Source organism: Alosa alosa, chromosome 16 (genome assembly GCF_017589495.1).
Source record: "Alosa alosa isolate M-15738 ecotype Scorff River chromosome 16, AALO_Geno_1.1, whole genome shotgun sequence".
Lineage (NCBI taxonomy): Eukaryota > Metazoa > Chordata > Actinopteri > Clupeiformes > Clupeidae > Alosa > Alosa alosa.
In genome coordinates, this window is record NC_063204.1 from 23,464,111 (window position 1) to 23,484,004 (window position 19,894).

The 19,894-nt window shown below is 41.8% G+C and overlaps 1 protein-coding gene across 1 annotated transcript in view; it reads left to right on the top strand.

The window, feature by feature from the left end:
* The window catches only part of kmt2ca (lysine (K)-specific methyltransferase 2Ca), a gene marked incomplete in the record, with an annotated part of 129,497 nt that overhangs the window by 20,945 nt on the left and 88,658 nt on the right, over positions 1–19,894 (top strand). Inside the window, 2 exon segments of the mRNA XM_048265884.1 lie at positions 2,954–3,107; positions 15,917–16,132. Of these exon segments, the coding sequence (XP_048121841.1) occupies positions 2,954–3,107; positions 15,917–16,132 (370 nt within the window).

The following is a 19,894-nucleotide window of genomic DNA, read 5'->3' on the forward strand; positions in this document are numbered from 1 at the left end:
TGGTAGGCTGCAGCATATTGGCCTTGAAGGATCTAGATAGATAGATAGATAGATAGATAGATAGATAGATAGATAGATAGATAGATAGATAGATAGATCCCCAAGGGGAAATTCAAGGGTCTCAGTAGCATACAGACATCACACACAACATGCACTTACAGCAGAAATGGTAAACATAAGTATAAACATATAACTAAACTCCACTGTACAGTAAAGACAGTAGAAGATAAGAAAACTAACAAAACTAAATACACTATATAAATTAAATTAAGAAAGTCCAATGTGCTTGAGGGTGAAGCATAAGACGCTTGTAGGGACAGGGCCGGGACTGGTAAGGTGCTAAAGGGAGTGAGTGTCATGGTGAAGGTGCAAAAAGTAGTCCAACATTAGTCAGACAGTGCAAGAGTAAGGTCTAGAGACCAGCATAAATAATATGGACAAATAGGAGAGTAAAGTATAATGTAGACAAGGTAAAATAAAAAAACTATTTCAGTGCAATAACAGGTTGAGGTAGTAGGGTTATAGCCATTCATTCATTCAGCCATTCATTCATTCAGTATTGTAGCAGAAGCCTGGCCGCAGCCATTGATCATGTGTGCTAATATAGCATGAAAAACAGTGTAGCAGTAAAACAGTAGTGAAAACATTAGGCTGTGTACATTAGTAAAACAGTAGTAAAGCAGTGGTGAGCAGTCAGTACTCAAACATGGAGAGGGTGGAGAGGCAGACAGACTAAGCATAGAAGTCTATCTCTCCTCTTCCCTTTAGTGAGGCATTGAACAGTTCAATGGCCCTAGGAACAAATGACTTCCTCAGTCTTACAGTTGTACATGGCAGTGAGCGAAGTCTCCAGCTGATCAAGCTCTTTTGCTTTTTGATAGTGCTGTAGAGTGGATGACATTCATTGTCCAAGATGTTGATCAGTTTGTTTAGGGTCCTTTTGTCAGATATTGAAGTGATGCACTCCAGTTCAGCTCCCACTACAGAGCCAGCCTTCCTTACCAGCCTGTCAAATTAAGCCCAGCATCCTTCTTCTTTGTGCTTCCTCTCCAGCATACCACTGCATAGAAGAGGACGCTGGCCACAACAGACTGGTAGAACATCCTGAGGAGCTTGCTGCACACATTGAAGGATCTAGGCATTCATTGAGTGTCCCTTGAGTTTAGACCAATAATGGCCAACCGTTTCCGACCAAGAGCCTGAACTGACTTCTCGTTTTCATAAACTTTCTAAACACGAGGGACTTCTTCATTGCTTTGATGTTACACTTACCAGTTTCAGGGTGCTAATTTCTTTGTGCCCTGCATGGCATCAGCCTCAGTGATGGAGAAGCACATCCCTAGGACACACTCATACGCATAGACTCTATCAGGAGACTAGCATCTGAAGGCCGGTTGAAAGAATGCTTTTCCACTGTTCAGAGCGCTCGGCTCTACAGGCAGCTTTGAGTCGGTCGTCTGACTTAACATTGCCAGCTGTGCCCAGCAAGCATAGCGCCTCTCTCCCGTTTATTGTGCTTTGAACTCTATTTTTCAGTTGTTAGGGTAAATATTTCTCTAAGATGAAAAGCATTTTTTTTTTCCTGAGGAGCAATCCTTTATTTTTATCCCAGCTGAGAATTTTTAGAGCATTCCCTCTAAAATTCTAGGCTGATGGTCCGCTAAGATGGAGAGCACACGTTACACCTGGAGCAAGTATATGGGAAGCACTTAGCTGATGGAAAGGAAGTCATCTGGTGATGGGTGCATGGGTGTCTTCTCGAGTGGCTTTATTTAAAAGGGGAGCGGAAGATATGGTTATTCCCGCGCGCTCATGCTTTAAAAAGCTGTGTGTATCCTCTGACAGTCGCACTCTGTCATCGGAAAGTGTGTGTGTGTGACTGTGTGGGCAACTCAGGAAGTCTCATTATATATTGTTTTTTTTTCTCCAAAGGTTTCAGCAAAGGTCATATCACCCTGTTGTGTATTTTTATGGTCTGGTCTATCTTTCCCTGATCTGTTTGTTTTTGGTGTCAGTTTGTGCGTTGAGTGAAGTGACTTCCTTCTTTTTACCAAAGCCTATTTCACCTTGCTTGTTTTACCTGAAGTTGTAGAGTCAGCAAGTTCTCCCTTAAATGAACAGAGAGGGGCCTGTCTGTTAGTAAAATGGGGGGTTGGGGTTAGAGGAAGTTGAGTGTGAGCGTGTGTGTGTGTGTGTGTGTGTGCATGCGTGTGTGTTGAGAGGTTGAGGCATAGATGGTGATTGATGGGAAGATGGTGAGAGATTGAGCAAACGTGAAGTTAAATCTGAGGGTCTGAGGGGGTTGCAAGGTTTTTTTTTTTTTTTGTACCTCTCAGTTTTGACTTGGCTGTCCAGTGTTTGTTACAGGCAGACATGCTTGTTGTCCAGAACTAAAGTTATATGTTTATATGTCTGTTTTTGTTTGGTTAAGAGTGTGCTCATTTTGAATAAACATGCCAGTCTTGCCCCTCTTTGCAAGCACTGTGTTCCTCTTACACTTCACCTACTCCTCTACTGCCATCAGACTCTATAGTGTGTGTGTGTGTGTGTGTGTGTGTGTAAGCAAAAATAATTCAGTGCTTTGTCAACTGGCTTCTCTTCATGAAACTCTTCATATTTCCATTAATTGTATTTTATTTGAGTTGAGAAGATGAAGTAGGTGATGAAGTGTTGACAGTTTCTTTCTTTGCGTGAGCTGAATTCAAACAAATGTAGACAGGCACAGATGGAAAAATAAATACAGATTGGTTTTGGTTGCTGTTGGTGACCTTCTGTATCCATGTGACAGAGTAATCTGCTTTCTATTGTTATTTTAATAAACTTTTTCTTACACTGCATATTGTTCCATCTTTCATTCATCATTCCAACTTAAATGTCAACTGAGATCTGATTCACTTTTCCATGTTTCAATCCCCAAGAATAAAGCATGACTAACTTGGGTTTTCTCTTTCAGAAATGGCGGAACTGGATCTGGAGGAGGAGGAGCCGCTCCGGCCGCTGCTCTATTGCCCCGGCGACCTGCAGCCTCTCTCGCCGCTCTTCCAGCGTTCCGTGTCCGAGGACTCGGCTGGCTCGTCGGCCTCGGCCTCCGACAACGCCAAGACCAGGTCTGTGTCTGCTCAAAGCCCTGTTTGTGTGTTTGTGTGTGTGTGTATATAAATTGTTGAAGGGTGTTTGTGAGTTTGAGAGCAAGAGTTCGTGTAAAGAAGATTGGACAGTGAAGTGTCTTTGTACCGAAGCCCTGCAGTGTGTGTGTGTGTGTGTGTGTGTGTGTGTGTGTACAAAGTGCCTCAACACAGCATTTTTTTTTTCCTGCAGAATGGAGCAAAAACAAGAAGAGTGGAGAGGGAAAGAGGAGAGAGTGAGGAAGTGAGCGAGAGAGAGAAAATGAGAAAGGGAGCGCATGAGAGCAAATGCGAAAGAGGGAGAGAACGAGAAAGGCAGGGTTGGCGAGATGGGGGAAGGGTTTACAGGAGAAATAATTGCACTGGGAAAGATTGAACAGCAGAAAGGAGAACGAGAAAGAGAGTGAGAGAGCAAGCCCATAAGGGGGAGGAAGAGAGAGGAAGAGAAATGGAGGGAGTCGGGAAATAGAGGGAGTCGAGAAAGAAAGAAAGAAAGAAAGAAGGGAAGGAGGGAGGGAGAGAGGGAGGGCAGGGTTTAGGGGCCTCCAACAGTACTAGGTCTGGCAGCCTGCAGACTGAACCACTGGTGCTGTAATTAGTACAGGGAGATAGAGAAGAAGGGAGGGAGAGGGAGAGCAGAAAAGAATGGGGGAGGAGAAGACTGTGGTAGAGCAAAAGAGAGGGAGGCCCTTTTCTTTTTAGCTCCAATTAGCACAGATTGTTCACTTCTTCATGCTGATCCACACATTAGGCATCAGCAACATGTGTTTGTCAGATTCCCTCTGACACCACACACACACACACACACACACACACACACACACACACAGGAGGGTTGAGGAAGGTTGAGAATTTCCTACGGGGTGGTCTCTAGGAATACATACGACCATTCGCTGAAGATGATTCAGCATTAGGTTTCCCGTTATGACACAGGGCACAGCAGAGTGATGGCTGTTTGCAAATGTGTGTGCGTGTGTGTAAGCCATTTCAGACATACGTGTAAGACCGGAGGTTTGGCGGATGTTAAACGGTGTGGCCTTATATCTGAACGACATAAACGGTCATATGGAAGTCCAAACTTAGCGGTTGTTCTACTGCTCCCCCCCTAGTATTTCCTCCAGACATTATGTAAATGTGCTGTGTCTGAACGAAGCGTAGAACATGCGGTTAAAACTCACACCTGGTGATCGTGTTGGTGATGTGTCTTTCGTGCGTCCATGTGGTTAAATCTGACTTAAATGCCAGTGTTATGATGGAGTGGCATAGTGCTGTCCAGAAAATCTCCGACCTAGAAAGATGCAGACATCACGGAGCTACTGTCCATGAGGGCAGACAGCATTGTGATCGAACACATGAAGGGAACGGCAAGAGACACGTTGATGTAGCCTACAACTGCATCGCAAGGCCAAAGGAATTCAAAAGACCAAATCATCATAAGCAGAAGGCGCTGAAAAGGCAATAGCCTACAGCAACGTCGTTGATGATAATGACAGGAGTATTTAATAAATTGTTAGCCAACACGGTCGGTTTTCTGTTCATTAATAGCCTTCTCATGACCTCACTGCTGAGCTCGCTGATATTTGTTGAGCATAAATATGCCTAGAGAAAATGAAAACGAAGAAAACCCAACTTTGTTCCAAGCTCCGTAAATGTAATAGACACATGGGGAGAGGATGCTTTTGGAAAAATAAACCATGAAAAAACAAACCACTTCACTGTTATGTTAGTATATTGTTTGTTGCTTAAAAACGTATATGATGGCCTTGAAGTCTTGAGTTAGCCAACTGAATTGGCTGGTACCATAAAGTTTGTGCATGCTCTCTCCAACGCAAACCATATTTGGGGTTCCATAGCCAAGTAATTCTGCTACATAACGTTGAAAACAGATAAATGTGTTTATTCGAAGCACACATACAAATACTGTAGGTCGATTTCAAGTGTGCTCTTACGTGACTACTTCAAGTATTAGTAGTAGGGGGGCCTATGTGTCTAATTTGGGGGCCTGTGGGATTCGCATGTTAATTTTTGGAGAGTATTATATCTTTGTTCTAGGGGTTCTTAAGAGTAAAAAAAAAGCATGTCTCCATTTTCTTTTTTAGGTTTTGAAGGACCCAAATTAAAGGTCAAATTCAGAAAAGGTCAAATATGGTGTTTTGTCCATAAACCTCACATTGCTGGTATTATAGCATAGGGTTTGGTGCCTACAAGGTGTGCAAAAGTGGGCCACATAAACAATACAACATTATAAAACATTTTTAGGCTGATGATTGATCTTTAACAAGAAATTGTGCCTAAAATTCTCGAAATTGTCCGCTAAAAAAATAATTAAATAAATACTTCAATATCAATACAATCAATTCATGCCTATTAGTGTGCTTGAGTGTAGGCCTAGCCTGCTCTGTCAGTTCTTGTCTACACCCATTCAGAGCACAAAGTGCAGAGATCTCTGTTAAATCAAGTTTAATAGACTTTTACATAGTACCAGCTGAAGTCTGTAAGGCCTTCCGTAGCTTATGTAAGTGTGATGAAAAGAAAGGGTAAAGGATCAGATAGACAAACAGACAGGTGTGTGTGTAAGTGTAAGAGAGAGAAGGAGAAAGAGAGACACTACCAGCATGGATGGATTATGAACTTTCAGGCCCCTGGGCCCAGATGTATTAAGGGCCACCCATAATTGTTGCGGGGGACATTTTTAAAAATTTATTTGATGTGATTTCCTATATTCTGGTGCATTTTGGGGATGGCCAATACTTTAATTCAATCAGATTCATAGCCTATATGTTGATGTGATGTGTTGATATTGAGGCAATGATTCCATGCAATGGCTTGGGCCCCCTGACTCCTTGTCTCCCCTGGGCTTGGGCCCGGTAGGCCCATGCAGTAATCCATCCCTGACTACCATTTGGCTGATGATAGCTGGCAGTGATAGAATTTAGAATATTGAATAACCTGAAGCGCATAGTGCTCTGTTCTTCATGGTTGGTGATATTAGTGACCTTCTAGCCTTCTACATTTGAGCAAGCACATTTTCATAGTCCATGGTGGCACAGTCTAGTTAGGTTATATTCTGAGGTGTGTCTTTCTGTTCACACATATTCTAAAATAAACAGATTTTGGGCTATGTATCCAGTGGCAGATATGTGTGGACTGGTGAATGAACCATCACTAGAGACATATGCCAAATTTCTTGTTTTTGTCCATGAGAGAGTATAGAGATGGGGATCACAGATCAGCCAACGATTACATTGTTACAGTGCAGTTATCTTACAAGAGAACAAAGCAGTTTGGCACAGGAACTGCTACAAATCCACCTGTAACAGTGAGCATCTGCAGCATGCTAAGATTCGCTACTAGAAATCATGTGAAGCAGGCAGGACTCAGTGTCTTCAGAAAAGACGTGGTAGACCATCTTCTGAACCTGCAGCAACACCTGCAACTGCATCAAGTCCATCTAGAGGGACTTTGTACACTTGTTCAGCAGCAGCTGCTGCCAGCATAGATAAGTGCTTCTTCTGTCAGAAGCAGACAAAAGAGCGTCTTCATGAGGTGTCCTCTTTCAATGCAGGCAACCAACGAAGAAGTATTATTTTGAAGTCAATGACTTTTAACAGGTAGCCAGTGTTAAGATGCTAGGATGGGGAAAATATGTTCATATTTTTTGTGTGTGTGAGCAGCTGCATTTTGAATAAACTGTTAGCTCTTTAGACGGGTATTATTACAGCCAGCATAATAGCATTGCAATAGTCTATCCTTGAGATGACAAAACATTAATTTCTTGGCATCTGGTAAGGAGAAGGACTTCCTTATCTTTGAAATGTTCCTTAAATGGTCAAAATAAGTTTTGGTGATCTGTTTTATGTGATTACTTAGTGCTGGGTCCTGGTCAATTATAAAACTCCCAGGTTTTTAACACTTGTGGATGAGGTCAGTGGAAGATCACTATATGTAGCCTGTGATGTGGACAGGATATCCCTCATCTTTTTGAACCTAAAACCATGCCTTCTGTTTTATCCGAGTTCAAAAGCAGGAAATTATTTGTCATCCATGTCTTTATAGCTCTTATACATGTGTCAAGTTTGGCTAACAGGGTTAATTCATCAGGTTTTATGGAGAGGTATAGTTATGCATCATCTGCTAAACAACAGGGGCCCCAGTACTGAGCCTTGAGGCACTCCATACTTTACCATATTCTGGGTAGATGGTTTATTATGGACCTGTACAAATTGTTGACGGTTAGGAAGGTATGATCTAAACCAAGTGAGTGCTGAATCTTTGCCTATCAAATTTTCAAGCCTAAGTAGTATGTCATGATCTATGCTGTCAAAGGCAGCGCTGAGGTCCAGGAGGACCAGTATATTGGTTTTCTTTTGGCCTCTTTTCCCTCCTTTTGGTCTTGCCACTTCCCTCATCCTGTCACAGAGAGAAATATCAACTTACGTGGTCTGTGTTAATATGATGTGGTGGGCGTTTCATGTGAGGGTTTAAGACGAGCACAGTTGAGTGCTTTGTCATTGCATGTGACGACTAGGTTCAATAATGACATGTGGTGATGCTCTGGAGCCGTCAGTGTTTGAACTTAATCGGAAATGTGTTCTCTGGTGGCCTCAGGAGAACTGTGTGTGTGTGTGTGCACACGCATGCATTTGTAAGGATTATTGGGAAAGTAAGAGAGAAGTAAGTCTTGTGTTGTGTTGCGTTTGTCAATCTCTGTGCCCATGTCATCACAGCGCCTGTGTGTAGAAATGTGCACGTGAGGGATTGTGGGACATGACACTGTTGCGTATGCAAAGCGAGTGGGAACCGAAGGGGGTTCTAATCAATTGCTTCAAGAGACGGTTCTGTTTTTTTTTTTTGTGTGGAGTAGTTGTTTTAAATCCCCAGAGAACTTATTAGCAGGGCAAAATTTCTTCGAACAAATATTTGATGAATACTTGCTGTTTTTGCTGGCGTGTGTCAGATGTCATTTTTTTACATTTGCTGACAGCCGTTAAGCTCGTTTGTTCGCTGCAAACAGAAAGATGACGCTCTTCTGTCCCTCTGGGGTACAAGTCACAAAATTTGGCAGATCCCAGGCATTCACAGCTTAATCTGTGTCACTGTTGGAAGACACACACACACACACACACACACACACACACACAGACTACAGGGGAAGCTCAGCCTCCTAAAATATCACGGAAAATCGCATCAAATAACACTATTACATTAGCTTCTAGCCTACTATTCCAACTAGAACATGCTGAAAACATGTTCATCTTCATGGCTAGTTTGTTCAGCACATAGACTGTATAGTCTATGGTTCAGCAATAAGGTTTTGTCGGTTATTTATCGTGATTTCGCACCCGTAATACATTGCTGTGACGACACAATCCATCAAAAAACCCATAGACGCTCAGCTTCACTGGGCTTTCAATGGCACTTACAGAGTGGGCTGATCTCAGTGCAGAAAAGCTACACGTTTATTGGACAAGCGCCACAAAATCGTCATTTCCAGGGAAGCCCGGCGTCTGGGAGTGAATGGGACAGTGGGATGGCCTGGATGCCGAGCTTCTGTATGATTGGAGGAACCATCATAGAGGCTGGACTCTCTTTGATTGACAGCATATGTCGCGATCTGACGGGAAGTGGTTCAAGTTCAAGGGATGCGTTAACGTTAGTGTTGACCGGTGAAGTCAAGAGGCAAGGCAAGTTGCAGCTCAAATTCTCATAATGTGGGAGCAATATAGTCGGTTTCCATTTGTCTTTGTAAATAGCATACTGTAAATAAAACCATAATGTGGAGTTACAGAGTTTGTGACTTGCTTTTGTTTCAGTTGTGTATTTAGGCTAAGTTAGGTAGCGCGCTATATAACGGTGTAGGCTACATGATGCCATGCCAACTCTATAGCCTACTGTTTGGCCTCAAAGAACAATATAGCACCTTTTAATAATATTAAGTTAATAATTGACCAGTTTTATCAGAGCTTCCCCTGTTCCAAAGAGCAGCAATCGCCACTGACACACACACACACACACAGCTTTTGTATTTCTGATTGAAATTGGCTGCATTTCTGCAAATTGGCTTTATTTCAGGGTCTCTCTTTCTAACCGTTTCTCTGGCCCTCTCTTTTTTTCTTTCTCACTCCATCTCAATCCTTCCTTCCCTTCTTTTCTCATGTCCATGTGTCAGATAAAGGTAACAGACCTTGCTTCCCATGCCTTTGGTGATGAGGAGCACTGTTGTCACATGAATGAACAGGAAAATGTGCTCCTGTGTCATAACTGTCAAAGCTGAACATGAACCTGTAACCTCCCCTGTCCACACACACACACATATCTATATATATATATATATATCTATATCTATATATATATATATATATATATATATATATATCTATATCTATATCTATATATATATATATATATATATATATATATATATATATATTACACACACACTCCACCCACTTTCTGCTGGTGTGTTTGTCAGACTGGTCTTTAATGACATCCTTCAGGGACCTGTGGAGGATGACTGAAGATCCTCAGACACAGTTGCTTTTTTGAAAGGTTGTCAAAAGCACATCACCTATTAAATAAGATGGAGGGGGTTGGTAAGGAAAATGACATTTGACCTAATTCTGGGTAGGACTCAGAGTTCAAATAGTCTGCAGGGATATCAGTGGAAGGTTGTAGAATGAAAGACTGAACTTGTAGTATCCATTCACTGAGTTAGTAATAGACCATTGTTATCTGAAGTGGGGCTTGTGTGTCATGGGTGACTATGACTGAATACCAATATCATTTTTGTCAGTGTAAATGCCTGTCCGAATGTGATGTTTCTTTCATCGCCCATCGTTTTGTAGCTGACAGTTGATCACTGGAGTCATATGATTGAAACAAGAAATAGGCTGGCTCCCAAGGTTGATATATTAGTACAGCACAATGCTGTCGGTCTATACTCACATTAGCCTGACGTCGTCATTCTCAATTCTAGTCAGAATTTGAGTCTGATACTGCTCAATTGGGATGTGATTATGGGGCTTGTTTCAACCGATATAGAGGGGAAAATGCCTCTGCACTCAATTGGATAGACCTAACTAATAAGAGCAACAAAATAGCTTACCGTGAACTGTAGGAAGAACACCGTAGAGAAGCCATCCTTCTCCAATGCCTTAACATTGTTTTCTGGTCGTTGTTTAAAGTTATTGCGCTGTCTATCTTTAACACCCGATAGCGAAATCTAAGACCACAAAATACATAGGGGTAGGCTATTCGAAAAACGGATGTCTCCCCTCCTTTGCTTTTAAAAATAATTCCGTTAACACTAGGGTTGGGTATCGTTTGAATTTGAACGATTCCAATTCCGATTTCTTATTTCGATTCCGGTTCCTAACGATTCTCGATTCCGATTTTTTTTTTTTTTTTGTAAGAGGCAGGGTCAAAAAAAGTTTAGGATATTTAAAATGAGCTAGCTAACCAACGGTCTTTCTCAGGGTATCTGCACATTTTCCAAGTGCAAATTTAAAGACTTTTAAGACCTTTTCAAGACATCTAAATGAAACTTAAGACTATACCACGGCAAAAAGATATATATGACTGTTTATGCAATATTTTTTTTTTCCCTACTAATTTTAACCCCCACCCCATTTTGGATGTCTACAGAAGTTACCAAATATATTTTGGCGAAAGAAAAAAAATTGTGTGTGAATTACCTTCAAAGCTATAAATGCCCAATTTTAGGGTCTGGGCTGCTTGCTTTTGAAGCTAGCTGTACATATTTCGTTTTGCTTACGCTGAGGCTGACTTCTTCACCTGTGTCTGTAGTAGCCTAGGCTACTTGCCAAAGACATGTGCACTGGACTGGATTCCCTTCAATATTTTTTTCAAAGTTAGACTAAGCTATTTACATATTTTAATAAGCCTACTTTATATAATTTACTGTGTGCATCTATTGTCCAATATGCAGCACAGCAAATTTTTTTTTTTTTATGTAGCCAGTCGCCGACATTCAAAAAATATGCGGTTATAGTCACAACTTTTGCGAAGTAGGCCTAGCCTACTGGGAAACGCTGGCAAACAAGCTGCTGGCAGATATTACAGGTAGGCTATTATAACTTAGACAGATATTTTCTTCCCTAGGCTAGGTCAGCAACACACGCTGGACAGATGCAAACAGATCAACTTAACATAGTATTTCCTCCTGTTTGCGAAGCCCTGCACATAATTTGACCAGCAGTCTTTGCGTCCATAGTTTGTGAAACGATGCTGCGTCCGAGCAACGATTTTAGATGCCACGTGCAACTCCAAAAAGGAGAACAAATGAGCGTCCGGCTTGAGGCTGTGCCTCTTAAAATCCATATGTCCGGCCTAAATTCGAACGTATGGCCAACCTATCGCTCTTTCTCCTGCTCATTCTACCGTAGGCTTCCTCATTCCGCGTAGGCTACGTGTATATCTCTCTGGCCTCAGCTACACCACGAAAACGTCAGGTAAATTATTTTGTACATAGGCCTACTGTAATTACCGTTTTCACACCTTTTAACCACACCCGTGAAAAACATCTTCAATCTGCAACCACTACACTTCCTCCCGTAGCCTAATAGCCTATTCACTTATACAATTGCGTTTTAAATACACGAAACTGGATTGAGACATCACTCGCTCTCTTGCACTCGCTGGCGGTCCCATACGCACATTTAATACCTCTCTTTCGAAAATTCAGTTGTATTTAAGACTATTTAAGGATCCGCGGGAACCCTGCTTTCTGAATGAAATAGTCTGACCTTCTCCATGAATTTTAATTCTATGAACTATGCGCTTCTTCGTTGGTGTTCAGCAGTTTCTTCTTCCGGTCGGCGGACTGGGAATCGAAACTAGGAATCAAAATTTAAACTTTTGAACGATTCCGGGAAAATCGCAAAGATAGTCCTGGTTCCAATCAATACTCAATATTCGATACCCAAGCCTAGTTAACACCGATGCTAAAAACAGCTGGGAAATGGTGTCGCAGACCCCTTCAAGCAAACAGGTGGCCAATCAGAAACGAGGGAAAATGTCACTATGCACTATGCTGTTTTCCCTTGATTACATGCAGAAGTGATACCGGAGTTTTCACTTTGGTCGGAGTTTTCAGAAATAATCGTTTTCAGTGATAAAACCTCCATTTTCATGTAAATGAAAGGCCAAACCGCATGGAAATGTATGCATTTTTCCTATGTGTAAACAGGGGCTTAAAAGCCGTCTGTCTAGCTTCTAGCCACAACATTTTTGTTGCAAACAAAATCAACCGAAGCTTGCTCAGATGACGTGATGGTCGAGGCACTGTTGCTCATCTGTCCATCATTGTACAAAGCCCAATTTGATTGGTCTGAACAGTTCTGGTTCAGGCATATAGTTGCTCCACAACAGTACAAGTCCAGACCGAACTTTCCGTCCTCAAATGTTGTGGGCGGGACTATGTTCGGCTGCTATCCAGGCTATACACTCCTAGCTCTACAGCAAGGGTGTACTTTTGGTCTCAGCTTTGGTGGGGACACATCCCCAACTCCTGTTGTCACAATACCAACATTAGTGTTTCAATACCAATACTAAGTGAAGAATCTCCAATTTCGATACTTTTACATTTTTTTTTAAAACTTGATTTGGTTTGTGTGATTTGTGAGATCATTCACATCAGTGGCAATCATAGAATTTGATTGACCCTCCACACACACACACACACACACACACACACACACACACACACACACACACACACACAGAGACACACAGACATCACAAAGTGAGAAAGTGATGGTTGTCATCAGTGTTGGGCAAGTTTACTTCAAAATCATTATTATGTATTACTCATTACTGTCATTTCAAAATAATTTGTTACATTATAATATGTATCTGAATTGTAAGGCATTACACTACTATTGTATTACTTTTGAGTTACTTTCACCAAAATATCTAGAAATATGAATTTGGAATTCTAAATGCAGTTTATTATGCTAAATGCAGCTCATTGCACTTCTAATGGAGGGTGATGTGGTATAACATAATGACTGAGCTAGGCTTAAGGCTAACAACAGTAGAATGCAATAGGCACAGTGATGGCTCATGATTCAATACAAGGAACAATCATAGCCAGAATTTTGTTAAAAGCAGACCAAAGGTCAAAGTCTGGTCAATTGTGATAGAAATGCTGTAACTTTAGGCTTAGACCTACTCATTAAAATTAACAGAGAGCCCACTACCTGTATATTGCAACCCAAAACTTAGACATGTCAAGATTTCTGAAACATGTAATATGTATTTCAAATACAAAATAGTATTTTGTAATTTTTATTTTATTGGGTTGAAGGAAATGGCTCTGTATTTTGTATCAAAATACTTTTATTGGTGTGTATTTTTGTATTTTAAAAATACTGCAAAATACAATGTGAAAAACACTAACAATTAAAAATAATTGGTAATTAGGCAACAATGGTTAATGTTTATCGCAATCAGCTAATGTGAGAACAGCTGTGTTCAACGACATTCACAGCTTTTCAGTGACGGCCTTTGCTGAAGCATCAGCTCTGGTCTGAAGTATAAGTATAAAATACTCTCTTGATCCCGTGAGGGAAATTTGGTCTCTGCATTTATCCCAATCTGTGAATTAGTGAAACACACTCAGCACACAGTGAACACACAGTGAAGTACCCACTAATCCGCGCAGTGAGCTGCCTGCAACAACAGCTCGCCAGGGAGCAGTGAGGGGTTAGGTGCCTTGCTCAAGGGCACTTCAGCCGTGCCTACTGATCGGGGTTTGAACTGGCAACCCTCCGGTCACAAGTCCGAAGCGAACCAGTAGGCCACGGCTGCCCTGAAGCACTGATGTGAGGTTGTACGCAAGTAAAGATGAGCAAGGTTACCTATGCAAGTTCACATAAGGACACCGACAAAGGCAACAATGTCCTTTGGTATCCAAGCCAATTAACAGAAAAAATGTCAGATATCTCAATGAACCACAATGACATCAATAGATGGTAAGGTGTTGAGTGTGTTTGAATTCCCCTCCTTGTAGCATCCTTTTCTGCATTGCACAGTGGGGAGAAGTTCACCTTGTTTAATTAAATAACAATTATATTTCCTTATTAGCTGCATACTTTGGAGATATTAAGGCAAGTCAAGTTTCTCACATACTGGAAGTTCAAGATATACAGCCTTATGATTTTCTTATTCAGTTCTACGCTGGACTTGAATTACGAAATTTGGCACAGATACACAATTATGATTTTGGCCTATTGATTATAATGTGGTTAATTGTAAGTATATTTTAATCTCTGCATTTATCCCAATCCGTGAATTAGTGAAACACTCAGCACACAGTGAGGTGAAGCACACACTAATCCCGGCGCAGTGAGCTGCCCGCAACAACAGCAGCGCTTGGGTAGCAATGAGGGGTAGGGGTTCGAATCGGCAACCCTCCGGTTACAAGTCCGAAGCGCTAACCAGTAGGCCACGGCTGCCGAATTGAAAGCTCTGTCAGTCAAATTCAATATCAAAATGTTGTACTTTGGCCTTTTATGGGGTATGTGTTGGCAGACAGCCCTGGTAACTTACAGTTGTCGTTGACACCTGTTAACTTGACTGCCCTGCAAAGTAGCCTGTGCATTGGCATTCTCCATGCGTGTAGCCTGCGTGTCAGATAACCCTGACGTTTCTTGTATTGTCGTGCTGGCTGTCGGAATGATCAGCAGTACAAATAAGTTCGCTAAAATATTGGTGGGGACAATTTTGTCATCTTAAAATTTTGATTAGGACTAGTCCTTAGCGTCCCACCCTAAATTTACGCCCATGCTCTACAGTGAATTGGAAATGATTCACCTGTGTTTTAATTTTTTGTTTGACGTTACAGTTAATTTGTTCTAACGGCTATACTATGATCGTGGACGTTGTTTCCATGTGTGCAACGTTTGTGGAACTCCATCGTGGCATCATCTACCGATAGAATCCTTTAGTCCCATTGGTAGTCATCTAAATTGTGTCACCTCAAGCTTAATACTAGTTTAACTCTCCTCCTCCTCCTGTCGTCATCCCCATCTGTCATTTTGCCTGAAGTCATTCCAAATTACGGAATTTCATCTCTCCGTTCCACCTTCATTGTTACGTCACTGCAAGTATCTTCCTGTCTGAAATGAGGTTTAAGAGGCGAACACTTGATTGGTGTATCATGATTTGAGGGAGCTTAATTGAACTCTGGTCACTTACAGTGTGCCATCAATAAGGTGATTCAATGCCTTTTGACTGTTTCTTTCTATTGCCTGTATTCCGTTTCGTATTCTCCTTCTCTGCCCTCTCACTGTCTGGTGTACTTTTTTACCTTTTTCACTGCTTTTCCCAATGTTTTTGTTTGGATGTGATGGGAAAATTGTGTGTGTGTGTGTGTGTGCGCTGGTGTACTGGACTGGTGATATGCCCTGAGGATGTTATATTTTTGGTTAGTTTAGTTTGGCGGTTTTCAGCCAGCATTTTATTTTCATTTTCATTTGACATTTGACAATCTTGTCTTCACTGCCATGGTTGACCACCAAGGTTAAGCACTTTCAATTTGTTCTTGTCAAAGTGAGATTCCACTTTATAAATGGTAAAAAAACTGAATTTCTCTCTCGCTTCCTTCTCTTCTCTCTTTTCCTCTCTGTGTAGCAGTGAGAAGTTGTGTGGCCATGTGTGTTCTGCTATTGTGTTAGTGTATATCAGACTGGTCTGGAATGTATAAAGTATAATTGTAACAATTATAAATTGATCTCTCTTTCTCTCCACCCCCTCTCTCTCTCTGGCAGTGAGAGGTTGTGTGCCTTCTGCTACTGTGGGGAGAGGAGTGTGCTGGGCCAGGGCGATCTGAAGCTGTTCGGCCCAACGCCGGGGTACGTGCCGCTGCACATCCGCAACCGGCACGGCAGCTCCGAGAAGGACGATGACTACCATGACGACGACAATGATTCTGATGACAACGACCACAGCCAGAGCCCTGGCCAGCGCGAGAGTGGTCTTAAGAAGTAAGTGTGTGTGTCTGTTGGGGTGGAGTGGGGTGGGGGAACGTTGATGTGACGTTTGCAGGCAATGGTTTTGGTCCACATCTACAGGGATGGATATAGTTAAATATTAAAGGATGCATTCCACTCAATGAAAACATGTACCTATGTGTTTTTCCTACCCACATATTAATTCTATTTTATGGCTACAGTATGTATACCGGTAGTTTGTTTCTTAAAACATGCTAAAATTACATTGAAATAGCAACATAATGTGATGAAATAACTGTTTTGACAATATCCAAAATACCTATGCACCATGTTGTGATATCTACTAAAGCTAGGATGCGACCCAGCCAGCCATGACCATCTCTCTTGCAATACCACTGTGTACCTGCTCTGTATTGAAAACAATGCAAGTCAATAGAAGAGTAATGCACGTAATGGTACAATCGAGTAGAGCAAACGTAAAATGTCTGAGTTTCTAACGTTGATACCTTTACACATATTCTGCCATTGATATGCGAGGACTGTAGAAATGCAAGTGGCAAACATCATATTGTTGGCAACAGTCCTATTTCTACCATAGTTAGAGGTGCTGATATCACAGCATGTAGGGAAAATACATGCTGAAATGTACGACCGTGCACAAGAAAGACTTGGGAGTACAGCCCCAGTTAGTGTGTTAAGGATGCAATGATACAATATGCCCACGGTTTGATCTCATGGTTTTTGGGCCAGGGTAACGTTACGGGTTCGGTATTAAAACAATAAATTATACTTATTATTTTATATAGTTTGGAAATAATAGAAAATGACATGTACGGTTCATGTCTGCTTAGCGAACTGTAGGGAGCCTACTGTTCGGTTCAAAAATGTACTATAAAAATAGAGATGATTTAAATGTACCGTGGTGTGTATATGCTAGTCTAGTCTAGTCTAGTCTAGTCTAGTCTAGTCAGTAAATCTGTGAAAGGCCAGTTTTGGTGTGTGGATTTATATGTTGAAAGGGTTGACTGGTATGTTTCCCTTGTGAGGATAAGAAAAAGACAGAGAGGCCTAGTATAACAAGTACGTGCAATAGGCTGTGTCTCATCTCATAAGCCAATGACCTGTCTTAACCAACCAGCCTACCATCAGCAGTCGTCCCTCTCCTGTGTGTGTGTGTGGGTGAATGTGGGAGAGTGAGAGTGTGGGTCATGCCCCCAGCCCCCACCCCTCCGCCCCCTTGTCATTTAGAGAGCAGTGACCCTGATGGCCCCCCACACAGGAGGAAACAATGGTGAATGCCACACTGCTGAAGGCCCAATTAGAACAGTGAGGTGATTACTCACTGTGATCAAACGCTGCTTGTGTGTGTGAGCAAGTGTGTGTTTAGAACCCCTGCTGGCTCTTTTTTTTAACAATGCCAGAGGTTGGGGGAAAGGAATTTTGCATAAACTTTTATTGAGCATTTGTTTTGTTAGTTTTCCATTCAGGGTGGCAATATCCCCATTTAATAATAACAAGGTGAAATTCCCTAACACCTCTACCTGGCACCACCAACATTAGTTGCTTGCTTGCCCATGCACTCTGTCCATTTGTGTGTGTGACACTGTGATTACCAGTGGCTTGAGCTAGTGATCAAGTAAAATTAGTGTTCTCCATTGTGCATTGTGAAGGCAAAAACCAGGAGATCTAGAGCTCTCTGACCCAAAAAAGCCAACGTATGCTAATGAACACAGCTCTAGAATTCAATTTGGGTCAATTAATTTGGTGCCAAAATGGCCCTGATGATTAGTCACTGAGAGAGAGAGAGAGGGGGACAAACTCCATGTGGGAGAATTTCACTGGCAGGCCTTACCACAGCTATTCTGTCCGTCCTCAACTCTCTCTCCTTCTCTCTCTCCTTCTCTCTGGACTGTTTTTCACCCTGGCCTTCCACGTTATCCATTGTTGACAAAGGTTCCTGTCGAACGGCACCCTAGGGCCCATTGGCCGCCTGCCTAATTTGCCTGCCTCTGCGCAAACCAATCACACGGCTCCCCTGAGGAGCGCTGACGTAATGCTGCACCCTGTGCCGTTCCTGGCAGCAGGCCAATCAGCAGATCATTGTTGCGCTCGAGCCCCGCGATTGGTTGAAGTAAGGGACGGAGCCATGCCAGTGATGGATGGATGGGGGGGGAGGGGTGGAATGAAAACAATAACAAATGAGAGAGAGGGAGAGCAGAGGGGGAGAGAGGGAGAGAATTTGGAGTGAGCCATTGAAGAGTTGTTAAGGTGGAAGATGTTAAGGAGGTCTGGTGGATGACTTTGGTGTGTAAGAACTTAAAGCAACATCATGCAACAAGTTGACACTTTTTTCAGGTGTATTTTTTATAAGCAACAATTTTTGCTTTCAAATGAATTCTCATGGAATATGGTCTCGTGAAGGATAGTTGTTCCCAATAGCTGTCCAGGCTATGCACTGAGTAGTTCAGCAGCTAGTGGGCTGGAATTCAAGCGTGGCCCAGGTTGTTTAAAATTTTAAAAAAATGGATCATTATATTTCACAGCTTTTGAAAATGTGTAATTACTATCCTTTCTTTAAGCCCTGAGTTATGTGGTTTGGGTCACATCTCCCCCTGAAAATGAAAGAAAAGCCTTTATAGCACAGCATCACCAACAATATTGCCAAAAGGCACCAATTAGCAAAGATTTTAGAAATGCCAACTGGGGTTTTGATGGTGATTGTAAGGTGTTTACATACTTTTTAAGTTGGCAGCCCATTAGTTGTAGATCAAAACTCCATAATACTTTAAAGATCGAGAACTGAATTAATGAAACATTTGCCATAATTCTCACGTCATTTTGTTTTAGTTTGCTAGGACTGATTGCACCCACACGTCTCAGCATTGTGGTACTATGGCGATGGTGTGGTACCGTGGTTGAGGCGCATTAAGCTGATGAGTGCTAATTGAAGGTAGCTTGACCAGTCTCTGTGTAATCACACACTTAATGAAACACTGCTCCAGTTAATGAGAGGCATCTAATCCCATGATGGAGCTTATTATCGAGACCCACTCAAGATTGCTATCAGATTGCACCGCATTGAGGCAGGACACACAGATTGATTAGTAATTGGGAAATTGATTGGCCTTATTGGTTGAGCCTAACCTCAGATCTACTTGAAATGTTGATCGAGACCTCAAGCTTGGTTTGTTGTCAAGATGTCAGTCATAGTCTAGGTTCAAATTACTCAGGTTTTTAATGAAATGATGTAAAGGAATTATTTAACAGTATAGCATGGATGTAGTGTCTCCATCAGTGTTTGACTTAAAAGTGCAGTTGCAGTTTTCTTTACAGTGCATATCAATGTCCATACTACTGTCAGGGAGATTATGCTTGTGCTATAGATGATTTCTGTAAAGGCTGTATGTTTACAGCAAAACCTACAGTATGTAGGTGTTAAGGTCCATCACTAAGAACGATAACCATAAGTATAAACAAACATCGTTCTCGCTATTATGAATGACTACATTCACACATAAACTATAACGATAACGACATGAAGAACGATATCGTTGGGGGATCGCCTTCAGAGCGATTTTTGGAACGATTAAAAGCTAATAGCCAATCAGAACCCATCAAATTTTAACCGTCACATTCATTAAGACAAGGAGAGACTTGGTTTATCGTTGTTCAGTGTGAACGCTTTTATCGTTATGGTTATCATTATCGTTCTTGGTGTGAAAGTCATAGATTAATGGCATGTTTTTGCCATGTCATTTAATGGCATTGATGCATGAGTAGCATCTAACCATGTGT